Raw genomic sequence first — 21234 nt, 5'->3', positions numbered from 1 at the left:
TTAAAGGGTCCAACTGCTGCTGCCTCGTGGTTTGGGGGGGTCCAACTGCTGCTGCCTCGTGGTTGGGGGAGGTCCAACTGCTGCTGCCTCGTGGCTGGGGGAAACCCTCCACCTAAAATTCACAAAACTCTTTAAACTAGGTTGCGTGGCTAGAAAAACATCTCCTGCTGCAAAAATAGTAGATGAAGGTTCTTTCATTGGACAACACATTTCTACTCCGTAATTGCATCTTTTTCAAGTATTAACCAACAGATCACAATCAGTAGTTGATATAACCAAATTAAGGGCTTATCCCAGACTTTTATTATTTTTGTGTATGGGTCCGAGAATTAACAGGCTGCTAGTTAACTACCTGCCTGTTCCGCACAGGGACGATCTTTGCTGGCTCAGCCGGTGATTCTGCTGCTTCTCTTCACCTCTTGTCAACAGAGCAGCGTCTTCTCTTTCACTTTGCTCTGTCATCTTCATACTAATTGACAGCTGGCTCCCCGCAGTCAGGCAGAGGGGAGCTGGCTGTCAATTAGCATGGCATCTGCAATAACTCCCCGTCAACAGAGCAGAAGAACAGATGCTGCTCTGTCGACGTGACATTAGTAGAAGCAGGGGAATTGCTGGCAGGAGCAGTGTGCGACCACTCTGAGCCAGTGGAAATCACTGCCAGGCAGAACAAGCAAGTAGTTAAGAACTAGCTGCCTGTTAGCTCTTAGCTCCATACATGAGAATAATAAAAGTTCTGGATAATCCCTTTAATTTGATTCAAAAAAAGTATGTGGCAATTAATCCTATCATCACCACATTTCTCATCATCACAAACAGAATTCTTTACTGTAAGAGCAGTGAGATTTTGGAATCATCTGCCACATGATGGTGTGATGATTGATTCATTGAACAAGGAGGGTATGAATTTCTGAAGATGGAATGTGGCTCTTGGGACCTCTTCTAATTGGCCATATTTGAAGTCGGAAGGAATTTTTTTTCATAATATAGGGCAATAATAATTTGCCTCATGAGGTTCCTTTGGATCAACAATTTAGGTTTATAGGTTTGATTTGACGGGCCCGTCTTTTGCACACCCGTCTTGATGATCAGTGCACTTGAGTAACAGTACTAACATAAGGGATGTACTCCGGACAGAGAATGCAGTAAATTTCTGTAGTAATTTATGCGAAGTTTTTGGTGTAAAATATGATTAATTTGTTGACTAAGTTCCATGCACTTTTCAAAAAGATGGCAGAGTTGACCGAAACTGCATTCAAACTGACAAAAGTAGCAAAAATGCTTTCACAACTATGCATTGCACAAGAATTTTGCAATATTTCAAGCAGTGCAGTTTTTAAGCCAGAAAAGAGGCAAAAATTAGTTGATGACTTGAGGATGGCAGTAATCCAGTCTGATTCCTATTTTCCCTGACTTTGACATTAGGGGAATGTTTAGAGATTCCCATCGATATGGGATTGTTGGTTAATACCTTCAAAATCAAGAGGCCCAGATGATTTGTATCTCATTTGTGTAGCCAGCTTTAAACAAAGATCCATTCTAGAACCCATCATATAAAGTACATGCCATATTTTTATACACACTTTGTAGAAGTCTAGGAGTATTCATCTAACTGAGAAAAACACATTAAATAATGGCTGTCAAAATGTTTTCAGTCAGTCGTCATGTGCACTTTAGGTTATCTTTTCATGTGGTAAGACATACTGTACATACAGTGTACAATTTCCAGATGTTGAAAATTGTTGCTGTTTTTTTTTTTTTTTCCTTTACTTTCATTTCAATTATGGCAGAACTTAAGACACTCAACAAGTAATTGGCAGTATTGTGTGCAAACAAAATATGTTACAACTTAGTTAATAAAGCAATATGGTACCTCAACAGTTCTGACAAATTTCAAGGAATGAATAGCATAGCATACAGCACTATTTTAACCAAAAATTTGAGGTAAACCACCACAAAAAAACCAACAGACCCATTATACATAGAATTATACATAGCCAGGTTTCCATCTTGCCACTCTACCCCACAGACCAGACATATGAAGAATAAAAGAGATTGTTGTTACATGCAGTACACAACCAGTACTTGCTAGAGAATTCTGCAGCTCCTTTAATGTTGCTGGCAGCCTCCTGGACCAATTTTCTTTTTGTTTTCTTCATCAATTTTGGAAGGACATCCAGTTCTAGGTAATGTCACTGTTGTGCCAAATCTATGCCACCTCTTGATGACCGTCTTTAAAGTGTTCCATGGTATATCTAATGCCTTGGAAATTTAATTGTACTCTTCTGACTGATAACTTTCAACAATGATATCCCTTTGCTGTGCTGTAAACTGTTTTTCCTGTAAAATGAACCTAAGAAAATGTCAGGAAAATCCTGCTAAAACAACTAAACTTTATATGGGGTTAATCAGAATCACTATTTAAATGAGTGGAAATGTGATTGGCTAATTCTGAACACAACCACATCCCCAATTATAAAAGGGTGTTCACACTTATGTAACCACATTATTTTAGATTTGTTATTTTTATTTTTGCTCTCAAAATGATTTCAGTTTTCATAATGGATTTGTATAGATTATGGGTAGCATTAAAAGGTGGAAAAAGTTCTTAAATGGTTCTTCTTGGTATGATATTTTTACATGATAATGACCTTTTTCACAGGGATGTGTAGACTTTGTATATCCACTATAAGTCAGTGGGGTCCATCATATGATATACCCAGCCCTACTTTGTGTCTTTCAGGAAGACATACAGTACAGACCAAAAGTTTGGAAACACCTTCTCATTTTTAAGATTTTTCTGTATTTTCATGACTTTGAAAATTGTACATTCATACTGAAGGCATCAAAACTATGAATTAACACATGTGGAATTATTATATACTTAACAAAAAAGTGTGAAACAACTGAAAATATGTCTTATATTCTAGGTTCTTCAAAGTAGTCACCTTTTGCTTTGATGACTGCTTTGCACACTCTTGGCATTCTCTTGATGAGCTTCAAGAGGTAGTCACCGGAAATGGTCTTCCAACAATCTTGAAGGAGTTCCTAGAGATGATTAGCACTTGTTAGCCCTTTTGCCTTCACTCTGCGGTCCAGCTCACCCCAAACCATCTCGATTGGGTTCAGGTCTGGTGACTGTGGAGGCCAGGTCATCTGGCGTAGCACCCCATCACTCTCTTTCTTGGTCAAATAGCCCTTACACAGCCTAGAGGTGTGTTTGGGGTCATTGTCCTGTTGAAAAATAAATGATGGTCCAACTAAACGCAAACCGGATGGAATAGCATTCCGCTGCAAGATGCTGTGGTAGCCATGCTGGTTCAGTATGCCTTCAATTTTGAATAAATCCCCAACAGTGTCACCAGCAAAGCACCCCCACACCATCACACCTCCTCCTCCATGCTTCACGGTGGGAACCAGGCATGTAGAGTCCATCCGTTCACCTTTTCTGCGTCGCACAAAGACACGGTGGTTGGAACCAAAGATCTCAAATTTGGACTTGTGTGACTCACGCGCGTCCTCTGTAAGCCCTTACCCTGGGAGATGGGGGACTCGGAGTCGGGTCCTTTGATGTAGAGATGGGGTGCAGCCGTGGCCCGGACCCGACCCGTGCCCTGGGTCGTCACATTAAAACAAAAAGAGATGGTACGGGCTTATCTGGTTTGAGTGGCTGATCTCGACTACGCCACCTGTTGCACCTGGTGAAGGCCACCAGCGCCACTGCAGTCCGCTGAGGCATGGTGTTATGGCGGCTGTCGTTGTTACTACTCCCCACAGGCGGAGCAAGGCCTCAGGGCAGAGGGACAGGATGTCGGGGGTAGTAGTCTAGGAGGTCTGGTGCTGCGTAGTATGGTGTAATGCAGAATAAAGAGTCCGGAGGCCATAAGGGTTAACTTCCAGGGTGTTTACTCACATTCTAGAGTACAGCTGCAAGGCTTCTCCCTGCTCCTCGCGGAGTTCTGCGGTCACCAGAGACGGGGGGGGGGGGGGGTCCGACAACCTCCAAGCAAGTCCAGCGTTCAATCAGGACCCCGCACCAGAGTGTTCCTAGACTGCAGACCGGGTACTTTCCTGTCTGTGTGTGTGTAGATAGGCCGGGTCTCCCTCTGAACTCCTCTCAGAAAAAGGGTACGGGTGGCAGCTCCGCTTCTTCCGTTACCCGGTGGGATCCGCAGGGCCTACCGGGCTTTCCCGACCAGGACGTAGAGTAGCAAGGTCGGGTGTCGGGGGCCGGTACCCCTCTTGCAGCCGACACTCCCTCTGAATATATCAGGTTGGCGAGGACACGTGGCGTATACCGCTCCGTCTGCATCCTCCCTGGGATCCATTTGCTGTGGAGCTACACTCCTGAGCTCTGGGCCTTCTTGGTCATGGTCCTTGACCGGGTTGAGACATTCATTATCTGCAACCTGCCCCTCGACCCAAGGCTAAGGTACGAGGGCCGTGTCTCCGTCCTCTGCAGGCCCACACAGGATCCACGCTCTGGGAGGAAGATCACAATACAAAGACCAAAAACCAAAATGTTTTTTTTATTAAATATGAAATTTAAAGTGTCACTAAAATGTGAGTCCTCCACCCTCACCCACTAAATGGTTCCCCTAGCTCTTGGTTCCCCAGTCTCCCGGTAACCAGGAGGGCAGCACCTAGTGCATTCTAGCCCCCTCTGGTGGGAGAAGTGTGGTGTTGGATGTGAAGGAAGGGTCCTGACCATCGCACTGTTCTTACCTCAGAGGAGGAACACTACACTCCATTAGGGAAGTGCAGCATCCCTGTGGTGGTCAAACCCTCAGGGGCGCCACGGACTCATCAGACCAAAGCACAGATTTCCACTGTCCTTAGCAGTGGTTTCCTAGCTGCTATTTTACCATGAAGGCCTGCTGCCCAAATTCTCCTCTTAACAGTTGTTGTAGAGATGTGTCTGCTGCTAGAACTCTGTGTGGCGTTGACCTGGTCTCTAATCTGAGCTGCTGTTACCCTGCGATTTCTGAGGCTGGTGACTCGGATAAACTTATCCTCAGAAGCAGAGGTGACTCTTGGTCTTCCTTTCCTGGGGCGGTCCTCATGTGAGCCAGTTTCTTTGTAGTGCTTGATGGTTTTTGCAACTGCACTTGGGGACACTTTCAAAGTTTGCCCAATTTTTCGGACTGACTGACCTTCATTTCTTAAAGTAATGATGGCCACTCATTTTTCTTTACTTAGCTGCTTTTTTCTTGCCATAATACAAATTCTAACAGTCTATTCAGTAGTACTATCAGCTGTGTATCCACCAGACTTCTGCACAACACAACTGATGGTCCCAACCCCATTTATAAGGCAAGAAATCCCACTTATTAAACCTGACAGGGCACACCTGTGAAGTGAAAACCATTTCCGGTGACTACCTCTTGAAGCTCATCAAGAGAATGCCAAGAGTGTGCAAGGCAGTCATCAAAGCAAAAGGTGGCTACTTTGAAGAACCTAGAATATAAGACATATTTTCAGTTGTTTCACACTTTTTTGTTAAGTATATAATTCCACATGTGTTAATTCATAGTTTTGATGCCTTCAGTGTGAATGTACAATTTTCAAAGTCATGAAAATACAGAAAAATCTTTAAATGAGAAGGTGTGTCCAAACTTTTGGTCTGTACTGTATATCATCACGAGTGTTGTTTTCCATTCAATCATGGTTATATAGTGTATTGATACAAATAATAGAATAGTCTTAACTAGAGATGAGCGTTGTTCTACTCGAACTGTTCGCCAATCTCAAATTCGAGCTGTTTTGGGTGGTGTTCGAGCCGTTCGGCGAACACGAACAATTTGAGAAAAATTCGGCTGTTCGAGGTTATGTTCGATAACTGTTCGTGCACCAAAATCATAACTGGATTTTTTCTCAGTAATGATGAAAATTAATGTTAATACGCAGTTTGAGTGTACAGCGGGGCGGGGGGAGGGGCAGGGGATGGATCTCTGCAGGAACAATGAAGATCTCCATTTTTTTTTCTCTTTCCCGCATTTACAGTGGGGAGGTGCAATCTGTCAGCCTATCAGCAGCGCACACACGGAGCGAAGTGCTTTTTTTCACACAAGCAAGGGCATGTGTCATTGGCAGTGTATGTCACATGTCCTTGCCCTATAAGACCAAGCCATTTTCCCCGGCGCCACCATTTTCTCACTGCTGCAGCTGCGTGTTAGACGGCACCGCTGTTGCTGTGTGCGCTATACCTTGTTAATTTCAAGCCAATTTTCGCACAAATATACAGATAGCTTGGGAGTAGGGAATAGTTGTGATTGCAGTCCTTTTAAGGACTAGGTTACAGCATTTCCTACGACTTTTATCAGGCAGGTCTGTGCTCTTAAATAGATAGGTTGTGGGAGTAAAGACTAATTGTGATTGCAGTCCTTTTCAGGACTAGGTTACATCAGTTCCTATCAGTTTTTGCCAGGCAGGTCTGTGCCAGTGCTGTGCAAGTTTTTTTCACAGCATTTGGCTGAATCTAGCAAAGCTAATCCTTTTTGGCCTATTGCAGAGTGTGTTAGTCAGTGGAGTAGCCTATCTGTGTTGCAAGATATACCACCTGTGTATAGAATACCAATTTTTTTACTGCACCTAGTGAAGTAAAATCTTTTGGGCATAGCATCATTCTATTAGTCCATCTATACTGACCTCCATCAGGTTGCAAACTGAATCTAATTTTTTTCTGCATCTAGCTCTGAAAAAATATTTGGCCTTCTAGCAGTGTGTCGGACTTTCTCTATTAGTCCATCTATACTGACCTCCATCAGGTTGCAAATTCAAAATAATTTTTATCTGCATCTACAGTACCTCTGAAAAAATATTTGGGCTTCTAGCTGTGTGTGGGACTTGTTGTATTAGTCCATCTATACTGACCTCCATCAGGTTGCAAACTGAATATATTTTTTTCTGCATCTACCTCTGAAAAAATATTGGGCTTCTAGCTGTGTGTGGGACTTGTTGTATTAGTCCATCTATACTGACCTCCATCAGGTTGCAAACTGAATATAATTTTTTTCTGCATCTAGCTCTGAAAAAATATTTGGCCTTCTAGTAGTGTGTCGGACTTTCTCTATTAGTCCATCTATACTGACCTCCATCAGGTTGCAAATTAAAAATAATTTTTATCTGCATCTACAGTACCTCTGAAAAAATATTTGGCCTTCTAGCAGTGTGTCGGACTTTCTCTATTAGTCCATCTATACTGACCTCCATCAGGTTGCAAATTCAAAATAATTTTTATCTGCATCTACAGTACCTCTGAAAAAATATTTGGGCTTCTAGCTGTGTGTGGGACTTGTTGTATTAGTCCATCTATACTGACCTCCATCAGGTTGCAAACTGAATATATTTTTTTCTGCATCTACCTCTGAAAAAATATTGGGCTTCTAGCTGTGTGTGGGACTTGTTGTATTAGTCCATCTATACTGACCTCCATCAGGTTGAAACTGAATATATTTTTTTCTGCATCTAACTCTGAAAAAATATTGGGCTTCTAGCTGTGTGTGGGACTTGTTGTATTAGTCCATCTATACTGACCTCCATCAGGTTGCAAACTGAATATAATTTTTTTCTGCATCTAGCTCTGAAAAAATATTTGGCCTTCTAGTAGTGTGTTGGACTTTCTCTATTAGTCCATCTATACTGACCTCCATCAGGTTGCAAATTAAAAATAATTTTTATCTGCATCTACAGTACTTCTGAAAAAATATTTGGCCTTCTAGCAGTGTGTCGGACTTTCTCTATTAGTCCATCTATACTGACCTCCATCAGGTTGCAAATTAAAAATAATTTTTATCTGCATCTACAGTACCTCTGAAAAAATATTTGGGCTTCTAGCTGTGTGTGGGACTTGTTGTATTAGTCCATCTATACTGACCTCCATCAGGTTGCAAACTGAATATATTTTTTTCTGCATCTACCTCTGAAAAAATATTGGGCTTCTAGCTGTGTGTGGGACTTGTTGTATTAGTCCATCTATACTGACCTCCATCAGGTTGCAAACTGAATATATTTTTTTCTGCATCTACCTCTGAAAAAATATTGGGCTTCTAGCTGTGTGTGGGACTTGTTGTATTAGTCCATCTATACTGACCTCCATCAGGTTGCAAACTGAATATAATTTTTTTCTGCATCTAACCCAGCCAATAGTTTTGGCCTAATACCACAGTTTGGCCACTCAGCTCTGCTCGGTTACCATCCATTGTTTTTCTTGTGCAAACAACTCCAGAGTTGTGAATTAGTTAACCACCAAAGTGAGTGGAAAAAGGCCTGCTGCTGGTGGAAAGGGGAATAGGCGTGTAGGTGTTAAAGCAACAGTAACATCTGCAGAAGAAAGACCATCTTCCAGCCAAACTAAAATGTCTACTTCTTTTAGCGGACAATGTGATAAGATCCCTTTCTTACGGCCACGCCAATCGCTACAAATTCCAGATGAGGCACAAAAACAGCAGGTGCTTCAACGGATATCAAGTGCTCCTTTAAGTGGGCTCTCCTCCACATCAACTTCAACATCACAAATACTCCAGTCCTCAAAGGTGTCACCCAAATCGCACTTGCTTCCTCACAGCTCCCAAATCTCCAGCTGCTCGTCTGAGTATGAGGTAGAACAGATGGTTGAGTCTGCAGAGCTGTTTACTCATACTATAGCCTGGGAATCAGAGGTCGACTCCAGCGCTTCTGTGAATCCAGACGAGGAAATGATCTGCACTGATGCCCAGAATCTTTATGAGTCAGATCCAGGACCAGACGCAGAAGGTTCTGACCATAATGTAGACCCTCATTCCCAAACTGTAACTCCTGTTGGTGGAGACAATGAGGAAGACGATGATAAGACTCAAATACCTGATTGGAGCGACAACTTTAGTTTTTTGTCAGGGCAGGAACAGGTTGGCTCTGAGGACGACGGGTGTGATAACACACAGGGTGATGATGATGAGGTTGGAGATCCCACTTACTGTCAACCCACAGTCAGCCAAGAGATGAGGTCAGCAGAGGAGGTGGAGGAAGATGCTAGTGACGACGAGGTCAGATTGCGCCTTCCTGGACAGAGACGTAGTACTGGAAGCACGTTAACAACTGCATCCTCAAACACAACTCTGCCTCTCACCACAAGTCGTGGTGGCTCTTCAGGTCGCATGGGTGCTAAGCCTTGCATAGCCTGGGCATTTTTTCAGATCGATAAAGATGACCCAACTCGTGTTATCTGTAACATTTGTCAGCAAAAGCTAAGTAGAGGCCAAAAAATACATAGTTTGAGTACTTCATGCATGAACCGGCACATGGACATGAAGCATAAGTTGCAGTGGGAAGCTCAGTGTGCTACAATGCGGCCTAGCCGGCCGGGCCAACCACCGTCTGCCATATCTTGTGCATCCGCGGCCTCTTCATCCTCTGTGACTGGGGGGACAGCAGTCACACCTGTTTTGGGGCGCAGACCTGCCACCTCTTTACCCGCAACAGCCAGCGTGATTGGCAGGTCATCATTTTCTTTGGAGGTGGTAACACCAGCTGGTGTTGAGCGCTGTCCGACATCGATAGCACCACCTTTGGATCAAGGCAACCTAACATGTCCGCCTGCATCTTCCTCACAGACCGGCAGTTTGCCGGGGACACCCTTATCAACCCCGTCTAAGCACAATAGCCAGCCCTCGGTCCCTCAGATGTGGACAAGTAAAAGACCATTTCCTCCTAGCCATGAGAAAGCTAAGAGGTTGAATTTCACCATCTGCAAGCTCTTGGCTACAGAAATGCTGCCTTTCCGCCTGGTGGACACAGAGGATTTTCGAGACCTTATGTCCGTCGCAGTGCCCCAGTACCAGATGCCCAGTCGGCACTACTTCTCAAAGAAAGGTGTGCCTGCGCTCCACCAGCATGTCGCACACAACATCACCGCTTCTTTGAGAAACTCTGTGTGTGACAGGGTGCATTTCACCACAGACACTTGGACGAGTAGGCATGGACAGGGGCGTTACATGTCGCTGACTGGGCACTGGGTAACTATGGTGACAGCAGGACAAGGGGCTGCTGTCCAAGTCTTGCCGTCCCCACGAGTTGTGCGTCAATCCTCTTTATGTCAAAGTTCCTCCACTGCTTCTGCCTCCTCAACCTCCTCTCGGTCTTCCACCTGCACCCAAAGCCTGTCTGGTCATGCCACAAGCTTTCTAACTGCGCAGAAGGGATCCTGCACACCTCCTTACTATGCTGGCAGTAGGGCTCAACGTCATCAGGCGGTTTTTACTTTGAAATGTCTGGGAAATGTGAGTCACACAGCTGAGGAGTTGTGGTCAGCTCTGGAGAACCAATTTCATGAATGGTTGTCTCCACTGGACCTGAAACCAGGGAAGGCCGTGTGCGACAATGCTGCAAACCTGGGTGCGGCCCTTCGCCGGGGCAATGTCACACACGTGCCTTGTATGGCTCACGTGTTGAACCTGGTTGTCCAGCAATTTTTAGCCCACTATCCCAGACTAGATGGCCTTCTGCAGAGGGCACGGTCGCTGTGTGCTCAATTCCGCCGTTCGCATCCCGCAGCTCAGCGACTTACATCTCTACAGAAGTCGTTGGGCCTGCCACTTCACCGGCTAAAATGCGATGTGCCTACCCGGTGGAATTCAACTCTGCACATGTTGCAGCGACTGTGGCAGCACCGACAAGCCCTGGTGCAATACGTTCTGACGTATAGCCTGGGCCAACGAGATTCAGAGGTGGGGCAAATCACGCTGGAGGAGTGGTCTCAGATCAGGGACCTATGCACCCTTCTGCACAGTTTTGAAATGGCGACGAAGATGTTTAGTGCTGACGATGCCATTATCAGCATGACTATTCCGGTGATTTACATGCTGGAGCACATGTTAAACAGAATTCGGAGTCAGGTGGTGGCACAAGAGGAGGTGGAGGAAGTAGAGGAGGAGGAGTTGTATGCGGAAGGGCTAACATCTGCAAGGTCCAGACGGTCGGCAGCACCAAGGCGGCAGGCATGTGAGGGTGGGGGAGATGGTTTTACCAGGGCGCATGGTAGCAGCCAAACTAGTGAGGAAGGTGCAGGAGCCCAGGAAGAAGTGGAGGACGAACTGATGGAAGACTCATCAGATGAGGGAGACCTTGATCACATTTCTGTTGTGCGAGGTTGGGGGGAGAGGACAGAGGAAGGAAGCATGATTGTTACCTCGCCACCAACACAACAGGGACTTGGTGCTCCTGGATGCGCAACACACATGAGTGCCTTCTTGCTGCACTACCTGCAACATGACCCTCGAATTGTGAGAATTAGAAATAATCCTGACTACTGGGTTGCCACACTGTTAGATCCCCGGTACAAAAGTAAATTTGCAGAAATTATTCCTGCCATAGAAAGGGATGCACGCATGCAGGAGTATCAGCAGAGACTGTTGCAGAATCTTACATGTGCTTTTCCACAAAATACCAGTGGTGCACGTAGTGAATCTCACAGTTCCAACTTGCCAACCGTGGGACCGTCAAGTGTTCAGCACTCAAACCGTAACAGAACCACAGTATCTGCTGGTAACATCAATTTTGCGGAATCATTTCACCACTTTTTTAGCCCATCCTTTGCAAGGCCACAGGAGACAAGAAGTCTGACACATAGTCAACACCTAGAGACGATGGTACAGGAGTATCTCCAAGTAAACATTGAAGCCACGACTGTGTCACTGGACCCTTGCTCTTTTTGGGCTTCCAATCTGGATAAATGGCCGGAGCTAGCCACTTACGCCTTGGAGATCTTGTCATGCCCCGCAGCCAGCGTTCTGTCTGAACGTGTGTTCAGCGCTGCTGGTGGTGTGCTGACAGATAAGCGCACGCGGCTCTCCACTGATAATGTAGACAGACTCACGTTCATAAAGATGAACAAATCATGGATCCGAAATGACTTTTCTACCCCTGTGTCATCCTGGGGAGAGTAAAAGCTTGATGATTGGTTAAAATCACCCTACCAACCGTTTCAAGCTTTCAAATTACTAATCATGTTTATCTGTATCTTGACTGGAAAATAATTTGGGCTTTGTAGCAGTGTGCAGCACTGATCCTATTAGGCCATCTATAATAAGCTCCACCAGATTTAAAATTAAAAATAATTTTTAGCTGCATCTAGCCCGGAAAATAATTTTGGGGCTCCGAGATGCGCAAGACACATAAGTGCCTTCTTGCTGCACTACCTGCAGCATGACCCTCATATTGTCAGAATTCGAAGTAATCATGACTACTGGGTTGCCACACTCTTAGATCCCCCAAACTTTTCGATCAACCTTTTCATTTTAATAAAGACCAAAAAAATGGTCATTTTTGAAATTATAAGCATTAGCAGGTTGTTAGAAACTGAAATCAAACAGTTTTCAACTCAAAACTTTATTGTAGGTGATGTTACATTTTCACATAGGACCCCTTGTTCGAAAGGAGCTTCTGAACTCTCTCGTCCATTGAATTTGTCAGGTTTTGGATGGTTTCTGCTTCAATTGTTTTGCATGAGGACAGAATACCCTCCCAGAGCTGTTGCTTAGATGTGAACTGCCTCCCGCCATCATAGACACTCCTTTTAATGATGATCCAAAGGTTCTGAATGGGGTAGAGGTCAGGGGAGCATGGGGGTCACACCATAAGTTTGTCCTCTTTTATGCCCATATCAGCCAGAGATGCAGATGTTTTATGTGCAGCATGAGATGGTGCATTATCATGCAGAAAAATGATCTTGCTGTGAAATACACGGTTCTTCTTCTTGAACCATGGCAGGAAGTGCTGTTTGAGAAAATCCACATACATTATGGAGTTCATCTTTAGCGCCTTCAGGGATCCTAAAGGGGCCGACAATCTCTCTCCCCATGATTCCAGCCCAAAACATTACTCCATCTCCTCCTTGTTGGCGCTGTAGCCGTGTTTGCGTGGGGTGTCCATCAACCAGCCATCCTCCACTCCATCCATCTGGACCATCGAGCGCTGCACGGCACTCATCCGTGAACAAAACAGTTTTGAAATCAGTCTTCATGTAATGTTTGGCCCACTGGAGCCGTTTCTGCTTGTGTGAAGTGGATAGAGGAGGTCGACAGGATGGCGTATGCACAGCTGCAAACCTCTGAAGGACCCTGCATCTTGTTGTTCGGGGGACGTTGGAGGCACCAGCAGCTTCAAAAACTTGTCTGCTGCTATGACAAGGCTTTCTTGCCGCTGCTCTTTTAACCTGACGTAATTGCCTGTAGGAAAGAGTCCTCAATTTGCCCTTATCAGCACGCACACGTGTGTACTGTGAATCAGCTACATACTTCTTGATTGCCAAGACACTTCATCCTGATCATCGCACAATGTTGATTGTAGTCATGCCTTGACCTAAACACTCCACAATTTGTTGCTTCTCAGCAGCCGACACATCCTTTTTCTTTCCCATTTTGGCAGAAAATGTAGGCTGCTTAATAATGTGAGAGAGCCTTCTTAAGTAGTCTTGCCTTTCATTGGACACACCTGCCAAACTAATTAGCACAGGTGTCTGCAATTGCTTACAGTGATATAAAGAGCCCTGACACACATCACCATCAATGAGTTTAACTGACAAACAAACAAATTCTTCCCTTATCACTCCTAAACACTTTTTGCATAATAATTTGGAACGCAGTGTACATGTGCTTTTCCACAAAACACCAGTGGTTCACGTAGTGAATCTTACAGTTCTAACTTGCCAACCGTGGTCTGTATGGAATTGTTCAATAAAGGGCCCAAAATTAAGATAACATAGATGGGAGAGGTCTCTATGAATAGGAATTCCTAAGTATTTGATACCCTGTGAGGGCCAGGCAAAGGGAAAGTTGGACTGGATGGAATCCTATATGGATTTGGGGAGGGAGACATCGAGGGCCTCTGACTTCGCTGCATTGATTTTAAAATTTTACCATGTAACAAAGTGATCTATTTCAGCCATAACAGCAGGGATGGATATATGTGATTGAGTGATATATACTAGGACATCATCAGCAAATAGAGAGCACTTGTACTCGGTGCCTCCCACCTCAATCCACCTAATATTGGGGTTATGGCGAATTGATGAGAGCAGGTGCTCCGTCACTAGGATGTATAAGAGAGGGGACAGAGGACATCCCTGCCTTGTCCCATTGGTGATTGTGAAAGGTGATGAAAATGTTCTGACGCACCCCCTGGGCCTTGGGACACCCGGAGCCGGACCCTTTTTGGTGGATGCTGGTGGTTGTAGTCTTCGTGGCGGCGACCCGGTTCCGTGGCTCAGGGCGGTCAAACCAGTGGCGGAACTATTTATGTGGTTTTGATGTTTAAATGTCCGACAACGCCACCCGTGGATTGCGGTCAGAGTGAACCGCCGCTACAGGGCAGACCGCTGAGGCTGGTGTTGTGGGTGCAGCAGAGCGTAGCATAACTCCCCACGGGAGGAGTATAGCCTCAGGGCAGTGTATGCGGAGGATGGGGGTGATGGTGCAGGGCAGCAGCAGTAACAACACGGAGTCAGTGATGCAGTCCAGGGCCTTTACTCACAGTTCTTATTATCCAGACCACGTCTGCAAGTAACGGCTGCCCACGTCGTACTGTGCTCACCAGGTGAGGGGCTCAGACAACTCCCAGATAACTTTGGAGCACTTCACAGGACCCCTTTTGTGTGTCCTTTGTCTGGCCTTTCTTACCAACACTTCTGTCCGGCTGCCTCGGGCCTCCTCTTGGTAAACTTGGCGCCAGTTTCCCTGACCCTATGTGGTGCCTTCCTAGCGGGTGTAGCGAGGGGCTGCGCCACATAAAATGTCAGAGCCTCCGGTTTCTAGCTGAGGGTCGTTTCCTGCCTCCACTAGTTCGGGGACCGGTCTCCCCCTTTGGCCTGGCCCCTCCACGCAGGTGGATTCAGGCGTGCGGTGGCGACTCGCCCGTCCGCACCCCTGGGATCCCTTCATTCCTCGTTCCTGGAGCCTTCTCCGCTCCTCTTCCTTCCTTCTCCCTCTTCCAGGCCTGGGCCTCTGTTACTAGGCCCGCCTCCGGAGCAGAGCTCATGCAGAGCCCCTGCTCCCTGCCACTTCTGCTCAGACTTCTCTGCACTGAACTAAGATGGTGCCCACCTTTTATACTCCCTTCTCAATGCACCCAGGAACTGCTTCCTCCCTGCTCCTGCACTACAGGGTTCCCCTTCCTCAGTGTTCCCTCCCCCCACTCCAGCCAGGGACAGGGACTGTCGTGCCCATCTCAGGGGCATATTGGTCGCCCTGCCCCACGGCAATGTGGTGTAATGCATGCAGGTGTCGGGTCCTGATCCACACTCCATCCTTACCTGAGAGTGAGATATCACACCTCTGGGTGAGGTGCAATACGTCTGTAGCAACCGAGCCCTCAGGGTGCTACAGTTCCATTTATCTTCAGCCTAGGTGACGTATTGCGATACAGGGCCGTGATTTTGGCTATAAAAGGGTCCCCTAGACCCCTACCCCAAGCTTTTTAAGAGAATCATATATGGCGTGCCAGGAGACTCTATGGAATGCTTTCTCAGCATCCAACGAGAGTATCTAATTACAAATTTTTAACTGCATCTAGCCCAGGAAATACTTTGTGCCTAGTAGCAGTGTCTGCTAGTCAGCGGATTATCCCGGCTGTTAAGCAAGCTACACCACCTGTAGTTTAGACACTTAATTTTTTCAAAGGAAATGCTTCGGGACCATGGGATACTTAGTGAAGAGCATCAGGAGGCACCCCAAGGCATAGGGGCTGGGACTGGCAGTAGGATGCCTTGCGGTGGACAGCCGAGCTCGATCCTTATAAAAGCTTTTTAACTGCAGCAGCTTTAGTGGACGCTACTGGAGCTGGAATTACCGCGGCTGCTGGCATGAGACTTGCCCTCCAATAGATCCTTGTAAATGGATTTAAAGTGTATTCATTCAAATTAGAGAGACAATTTAAATTAAGAAGCTTAGAGCTGCCTCCACCACAGGGGGGCTCGCTCGACCCACCAGCGGACAGGCACCAGTATTGGGAGAGGGGGGCTGGCCGTCAGGGTTTACCACGGCTCTGGCACAAACCCGGCGACACGGAGGTGGCACGGGCAGGAGCGGACTGGCCGTGTCGGCTTCTCACTTTTTGGATTTTAGAAGGGCATGACATGCCTATATCTGTGTCTCCCCCTCCTTTTACTCCTCCACCTCTTTTATTTTCCATGACTATATGTACTTGTCACTTTTCCATGTGTTAGTTATGTCTTCTGAGCAGTTTGTCAGCTTTTGGACACCTTTGAAGGTGTTTTCTATGTGTTTCTATGTGTTTTTGTTTGCCTGCCATTGGTTTTAACGGTGTTCGAAGGTGTTCGACGAACAGTTCGACGAACAGTTCGGCGAACACACGGGTGTTCGACGAACCGAACCGAACTCGAACACTACGGGGGTGGCTCAACACTAGTCTTAACCACTTTTTTGACCCAAAAATTGTGTTATATCACTACCTACATGATATACCCAACGTAAGTAAATGAGATATGTCAGAATTTGATGAAATCTGTCACATCCATTTAGAGTGTTTTTATCATCACATGGATAAATTGTAATAAGCGTTCTTTACAGTAATAGTTTTAGAATTTTATTGTTATGGCAAAATTTTCTGAAGAATAACTATGAGTGTAATTTTTATATCAGAGTATAATGAATTGTTGCATCATTCTGTATTTCTTTACTATGGTTTGAAGTTGGTGGAATTAAAATAACTGGATACCAATTAGAATGGGAATGGTCACATCTAGAGATTATTATGATAATTATGTGGGTAGTAGTAACATATGTTACGATCATTAGTAAGGAAATAGCTCCATAGCACATTGTCATGATAAAATCATGGGAACAGAGGCAAGTAGGAAATGTCTATATAAACAGTGGGGCTAAATGAATAGCCTAACAGAACAATTACCATTGTAAAGATCTCACAACCTTTTCATATCCATAAACAGTGATTTTTCATTGAGACTGGTAGTTAAACTGGAAGCTGAAATAGAATAACTAAAGAGAAGGAGAGGGAATATCATCACTATTCCATTTTGAAAAGTTGTTTTTTTTGTAGAAATTAATTTCTCTAACATAGTAGTTAATAGGGTCACCTCATCTTTATTTTGTATTGATTGAGTTTATTGATCTTTGTTGTATAATTTTTTTTCAGAATGCATGAATTGTACAAGACTGGCAGCGATAGCAGAGAGGATAAGCAGCCTTGAAGCTAAGGTAAAAAAATCAATAGCTATTATTGTATTTCAGCCTTCCATTGTCATTGAAACTTTACATTTGTCCTGATACATCTAGAATTAAAAGGGCCATAAACTCTCCAGTAAGCATTGTTTCGCTAACTGCGCATTTCTAGTCAGACAAGTATTTGGATGCTACATGTCACAACTGAATGTGGCATGCATTGACTTGGGGAAGCCAGGACAGCAGATAAAAGTCCCATGACATGGTGTCTTGAGTCTTGGCATAACAATGGATTGAGTTTACTTGTAGGTTTGGGCAGCATGGTGGTTCAGTGGTTAGCAGTGTTTCTTTGGAGCGCTTGGATCATGGGTTTAAATCCCATAAAGAATAACATCTTCAAGGAGTTTGTATGTCCTCCCTGAGTTTGCGTGGGTTTCTTCCAGATATTCTAGTTTCCTTCTACATTCCAAAGACATATTGATAAGGAATGTACAGGGTGTCAAGAGTGGGAGAATAAAGTTACGTTAAAACCAAGCACACACAATTGTTTTTCTTATGAACTTCTCAATAAGTTTGATGCGTCACATGACCCTCTTCCCATTGAAAAAAATTAAGTTGGATACAAAATGGCCAACTTCAAAATGGTCACCATGGTCACCACCCATCTGGAAACGTTTTTCCCCTCCCATATACTAATGTGCCACAAACAGGAAGTTGATATCACCAACCATTCCCATTTAATTTAGGTGTATCCATATAAAGTTTTTTTACAAGTTTATGACCACTTATAAAATGTGTTCAAAGTGCTGCCCATTGTGTTGGATTGTCAATGCAACCCTCTTCTCCCACTCTTGACACAGTGATAGCAACACCGCAGAAGAAATGCTAGCACAGGCTTCCAGTATCCGTTGTTTCAGATGCTGCACATCTCGTATCTTGATGGTATGGTGTGGTATATGGGGTACAAAGATAGTGGGGCCATTCTTCATCAATGGAAACCCCAATGCCACTGGATATCTGAAATTACTACATGATGATGTGTTGCCCTCTTTATGCACTGAAGATGGCACGTTCCCTGAGTTTTTCCAACAAGATGGTGCACCACCACATTATGGGTGTTAGGTCCAAGCATTCCTACATGAACAGTTTCTTGGAAAGTGGATTGGTCATCGTGGGCCAGTTGGATGGCCACCAAGGTCTCCCGATCTGACCCCCTTAGACTTTTATATTTGGGGTCATCTGAAGGTAGTTGTCTATGCTGTGAAGATATGAGATGTGCAACATCTCAATAAGTGGGCAGCACTTTGAACACATTTTATAAGTGGTCATAAACTTGTAAAAAAGTCATGAAAGAATAAAGTTACGTTAAAACCAAGTACACCATTGTTTTTCTTATGAAATTCTCAATATGTTTGATGTGTCACTTGACCCTCTTCCCATTGAAAAAGAATAAAGTTGGATCCAAAATGGCCAACTTCAAAATGTCTGCCATGGTCACTACCCATCTGGAAAAGTTTTCCCCCTCCCATATACTAATGTGCCACAAACAGGAAGTTGATATTGCCAACCATTCCCATTTAAGTTAGGTGTATCCATATAAATGGCCCACCCTGTAGATTGTGAGCCCCAATGTAGACAGTGATGATAATGTCTGTAAAGCGCTAATATATAGCATAATAAATAATAATAGATTTAATATGCATAAGGAGTTGAATAGTTGCCGAAAATTTTGTATGTACTTAACATTTAAAGTGACCCTCCATTGCCCACAATAAATGTGACTTATACATTTGTAATGTTTAGCAACTATACATAAAAGCCTATGCTTTGTAGCGCTTCTTCCATATCTGTGGTCAGTGCCATGTTCTCTTCATGTCCAAAATGGCATTTGCAGATTCCTGGATAGCCATGTGGTAGGCCTAAATAATGACCCCCAGCCTTTCCATTGGAACAAGTACTGAAAAGCAGGATGGGTTTTGTTCAGACCTATCACCGCCCTCTCCATGCCTCTGCAATGCCCATTTTGGTCATGAAGAGAAGGGGGCTCCAGTCACAGATAAAGGAGTGTAGAGTCACTTTTGCAGTGGATGGTGGAGGCTGCTTTAAGAGCAATGAGCTGCTGAATGTGATATTTTTTGAACTGCGTTAGTTGGGGCAAAGAGGACATTAACTTTGAGGCAGGTAATACACATATCTTTTTTTGAAACCTTATAGCTGTATAGAGTAGGAAAGGAAATTTGTGACCATTGCACAGGCTTAAGTAATTCAAGTCAAAACTTAAGTGCCCCATATTCCACTTATCTAGAATTCTGGGTAGAGCCTAACCTTGTCTATACGTAACAGTGTGTTACACGCACGCCGCCTAAGTTCAGATATGGGCGAGACCGGTTACATGAATTCGTTGGAATCCTAAGGGAACCGTTACTCAAGGCGACCATAGGCTGCAGGTTCTGTCACTCACAGGACAGATTCAATTGCTGACCAGACACATTTGACAAGAGTCCTCATAAACGGTAGAACAGTAACATTTAATGAGGCACGGCCAGTGCAATGTAAATGTCTCTTTGAGCAACAGGCTCCAGTAATAACAGTACAATCTCTGTTTCAGCACAGCAGTACACAGTCTATTATCCTGTAGCACAGTACAGCACAGTTTTAATGCATACACAACCACAGGCTTTTCCTTCACAAGGACTCAATTGTACACAGCATTCTTTATCCTGCATGGAGATGGAGGGGGGGAGGGTTTGATGAGGGAGATGATCCCTATGACAGGATTTCTTCCAGTCCTTATCTTCCTGGCCAACAATACTCCACACTGTAAGCTCAGGGAGTCTAACTGACCTTTGTTTAGCTTCCCTCCTGAATTGAATTCTGTTCCCTTGCCTTCTGTGAGCTACAGATCATAAGCCATGTTTCTCTTCGGCTCCAGCCAGACAGTAAACAACTTGTCCACAATCCACCGTGGGGCTCTGCTAAAACACTCCCTATCTCCTGTGACTGTGTTAACCCCTCTAGTTGATGGATGCTTCTTGAGCAATAGCACTACTTCTGCATGTCACAAGTGTTTCGTGCCTCGAAAAGGTGCATCTATGCACTAGGATTTATGACATGAGAATGAGTGACCGACGTCCCAGATCCCATAGCTTCAATATAGGATGGTGCAAGTTAATATCATGACCAGTGGAACTTGGGAGCCCAGTAAGAGTAAAAAGTGAGACCTCAAAATAGTCACTGTCAGAGTCATAGGGCTGGTGGGTCTATGAGAGAGACTGTATGTCTGTAGGAACCAGTGTGTGTGCTGGAGCTAAAACAACAAATGATATGTCTGCAATGGTTGATTGGAAACCTATGGTAAATTCCTCGCCTCCATCATAGACAGTACAAGTGGTAACTTTGTCTGAGTGATGAAGTTGTGTTTGAAGAAAAAAGTTTACCATTAATATTTCATTTTTTGTGTTTCTGTGCTACTCTTGAACACTATAACCCTGCGAGCTATGACCCTTAAAAGAACTTGGGCTTGAATGGAAATCAACCACCAAGCATTGTTGCATTTCAAAATGACTGCATACATAAAGCTTTCATGCCTGTGGAGTGCAAGGGGAAAAAACTTTCATTTTTACTGCAAAAATTGTCTGCAATGTACACGCAGGCTGCCAGCCCCTCACATACCGATTAACCAGATTTTAGCTAAAGTCTATAGATTTGACAATAAAAAATCACTTTTTTCATTCCAGATATTATATTAGGTCAAGATGAGAAAAGTAATGACTAGAGGTGAATTCTCCCCAAAAATTTGATTAATGTTGAATAAATTTGCTGCGAATCACAATACTAGAAGCTTCTAATTGCTTGGAAAATACATGTATAAAAGTGTTGAGCGAACATGCTTGGATAATGTGCTATCCAAGCATGCTCAGGTGTTATCCGAGTATCTTCGGTATGCTCTGCTAATATGTTTGACTCCCTGCGGCTGCATGTTTTGCGGCGGTAGACAGACGCAACACATGCGGGGATTGCCTATTTGTTATCCGAGCATATTCGCTCATCATTAATGTATAACACT

The 21234-nt window shown here is 44.5% G+C and overlaps 1 protein-coding gene across 3 annotated transcripts in view; it reads left to right on the top strand.

Annotated features, from left to right (window-relative positions):
* The window catches only part of COL26A1 (collagen type XXVI alpha 1 chain), a 757193-nt gene that overhangs the window by 527804 nt on the left and 208155 nt on the right, over positions 1-21234 (top strand). For all 3 annotated transcript variants that reach the window (XM_073667773.1, XM_073667772.1, XM_073667771.1), the window contains exon 4: positions 17143-17204. In XM_073667773.1, coding sequence (XP_073523874.1) covers positions 17143-17204 — 62 coding nt within the window. The remainder of the gene's footprint in view (positions 1-17142; positions 17205-21234) is intronic.

The sequence above is a fragment of the Phyllobates terribilis genome, unplaced genomic scaffold (assembly GCF_046119375.1).
Source record: "Phyllobates terribilis strain yellow unplaced genomic scaffold, ASM4611937v1 Scaffold_2__4_contigs__length_985480577, whole genome shotgun sequence".
Lineage (NCBI taxonomy): Eukaryota > Metazoa > Chordata > Amphibia > Anura > Dendrobatidae > Phyllobates > Phyllobates terribilis.
This window is presented reverse-complemented; position numbering and strand designations above follow the sequence as displayed.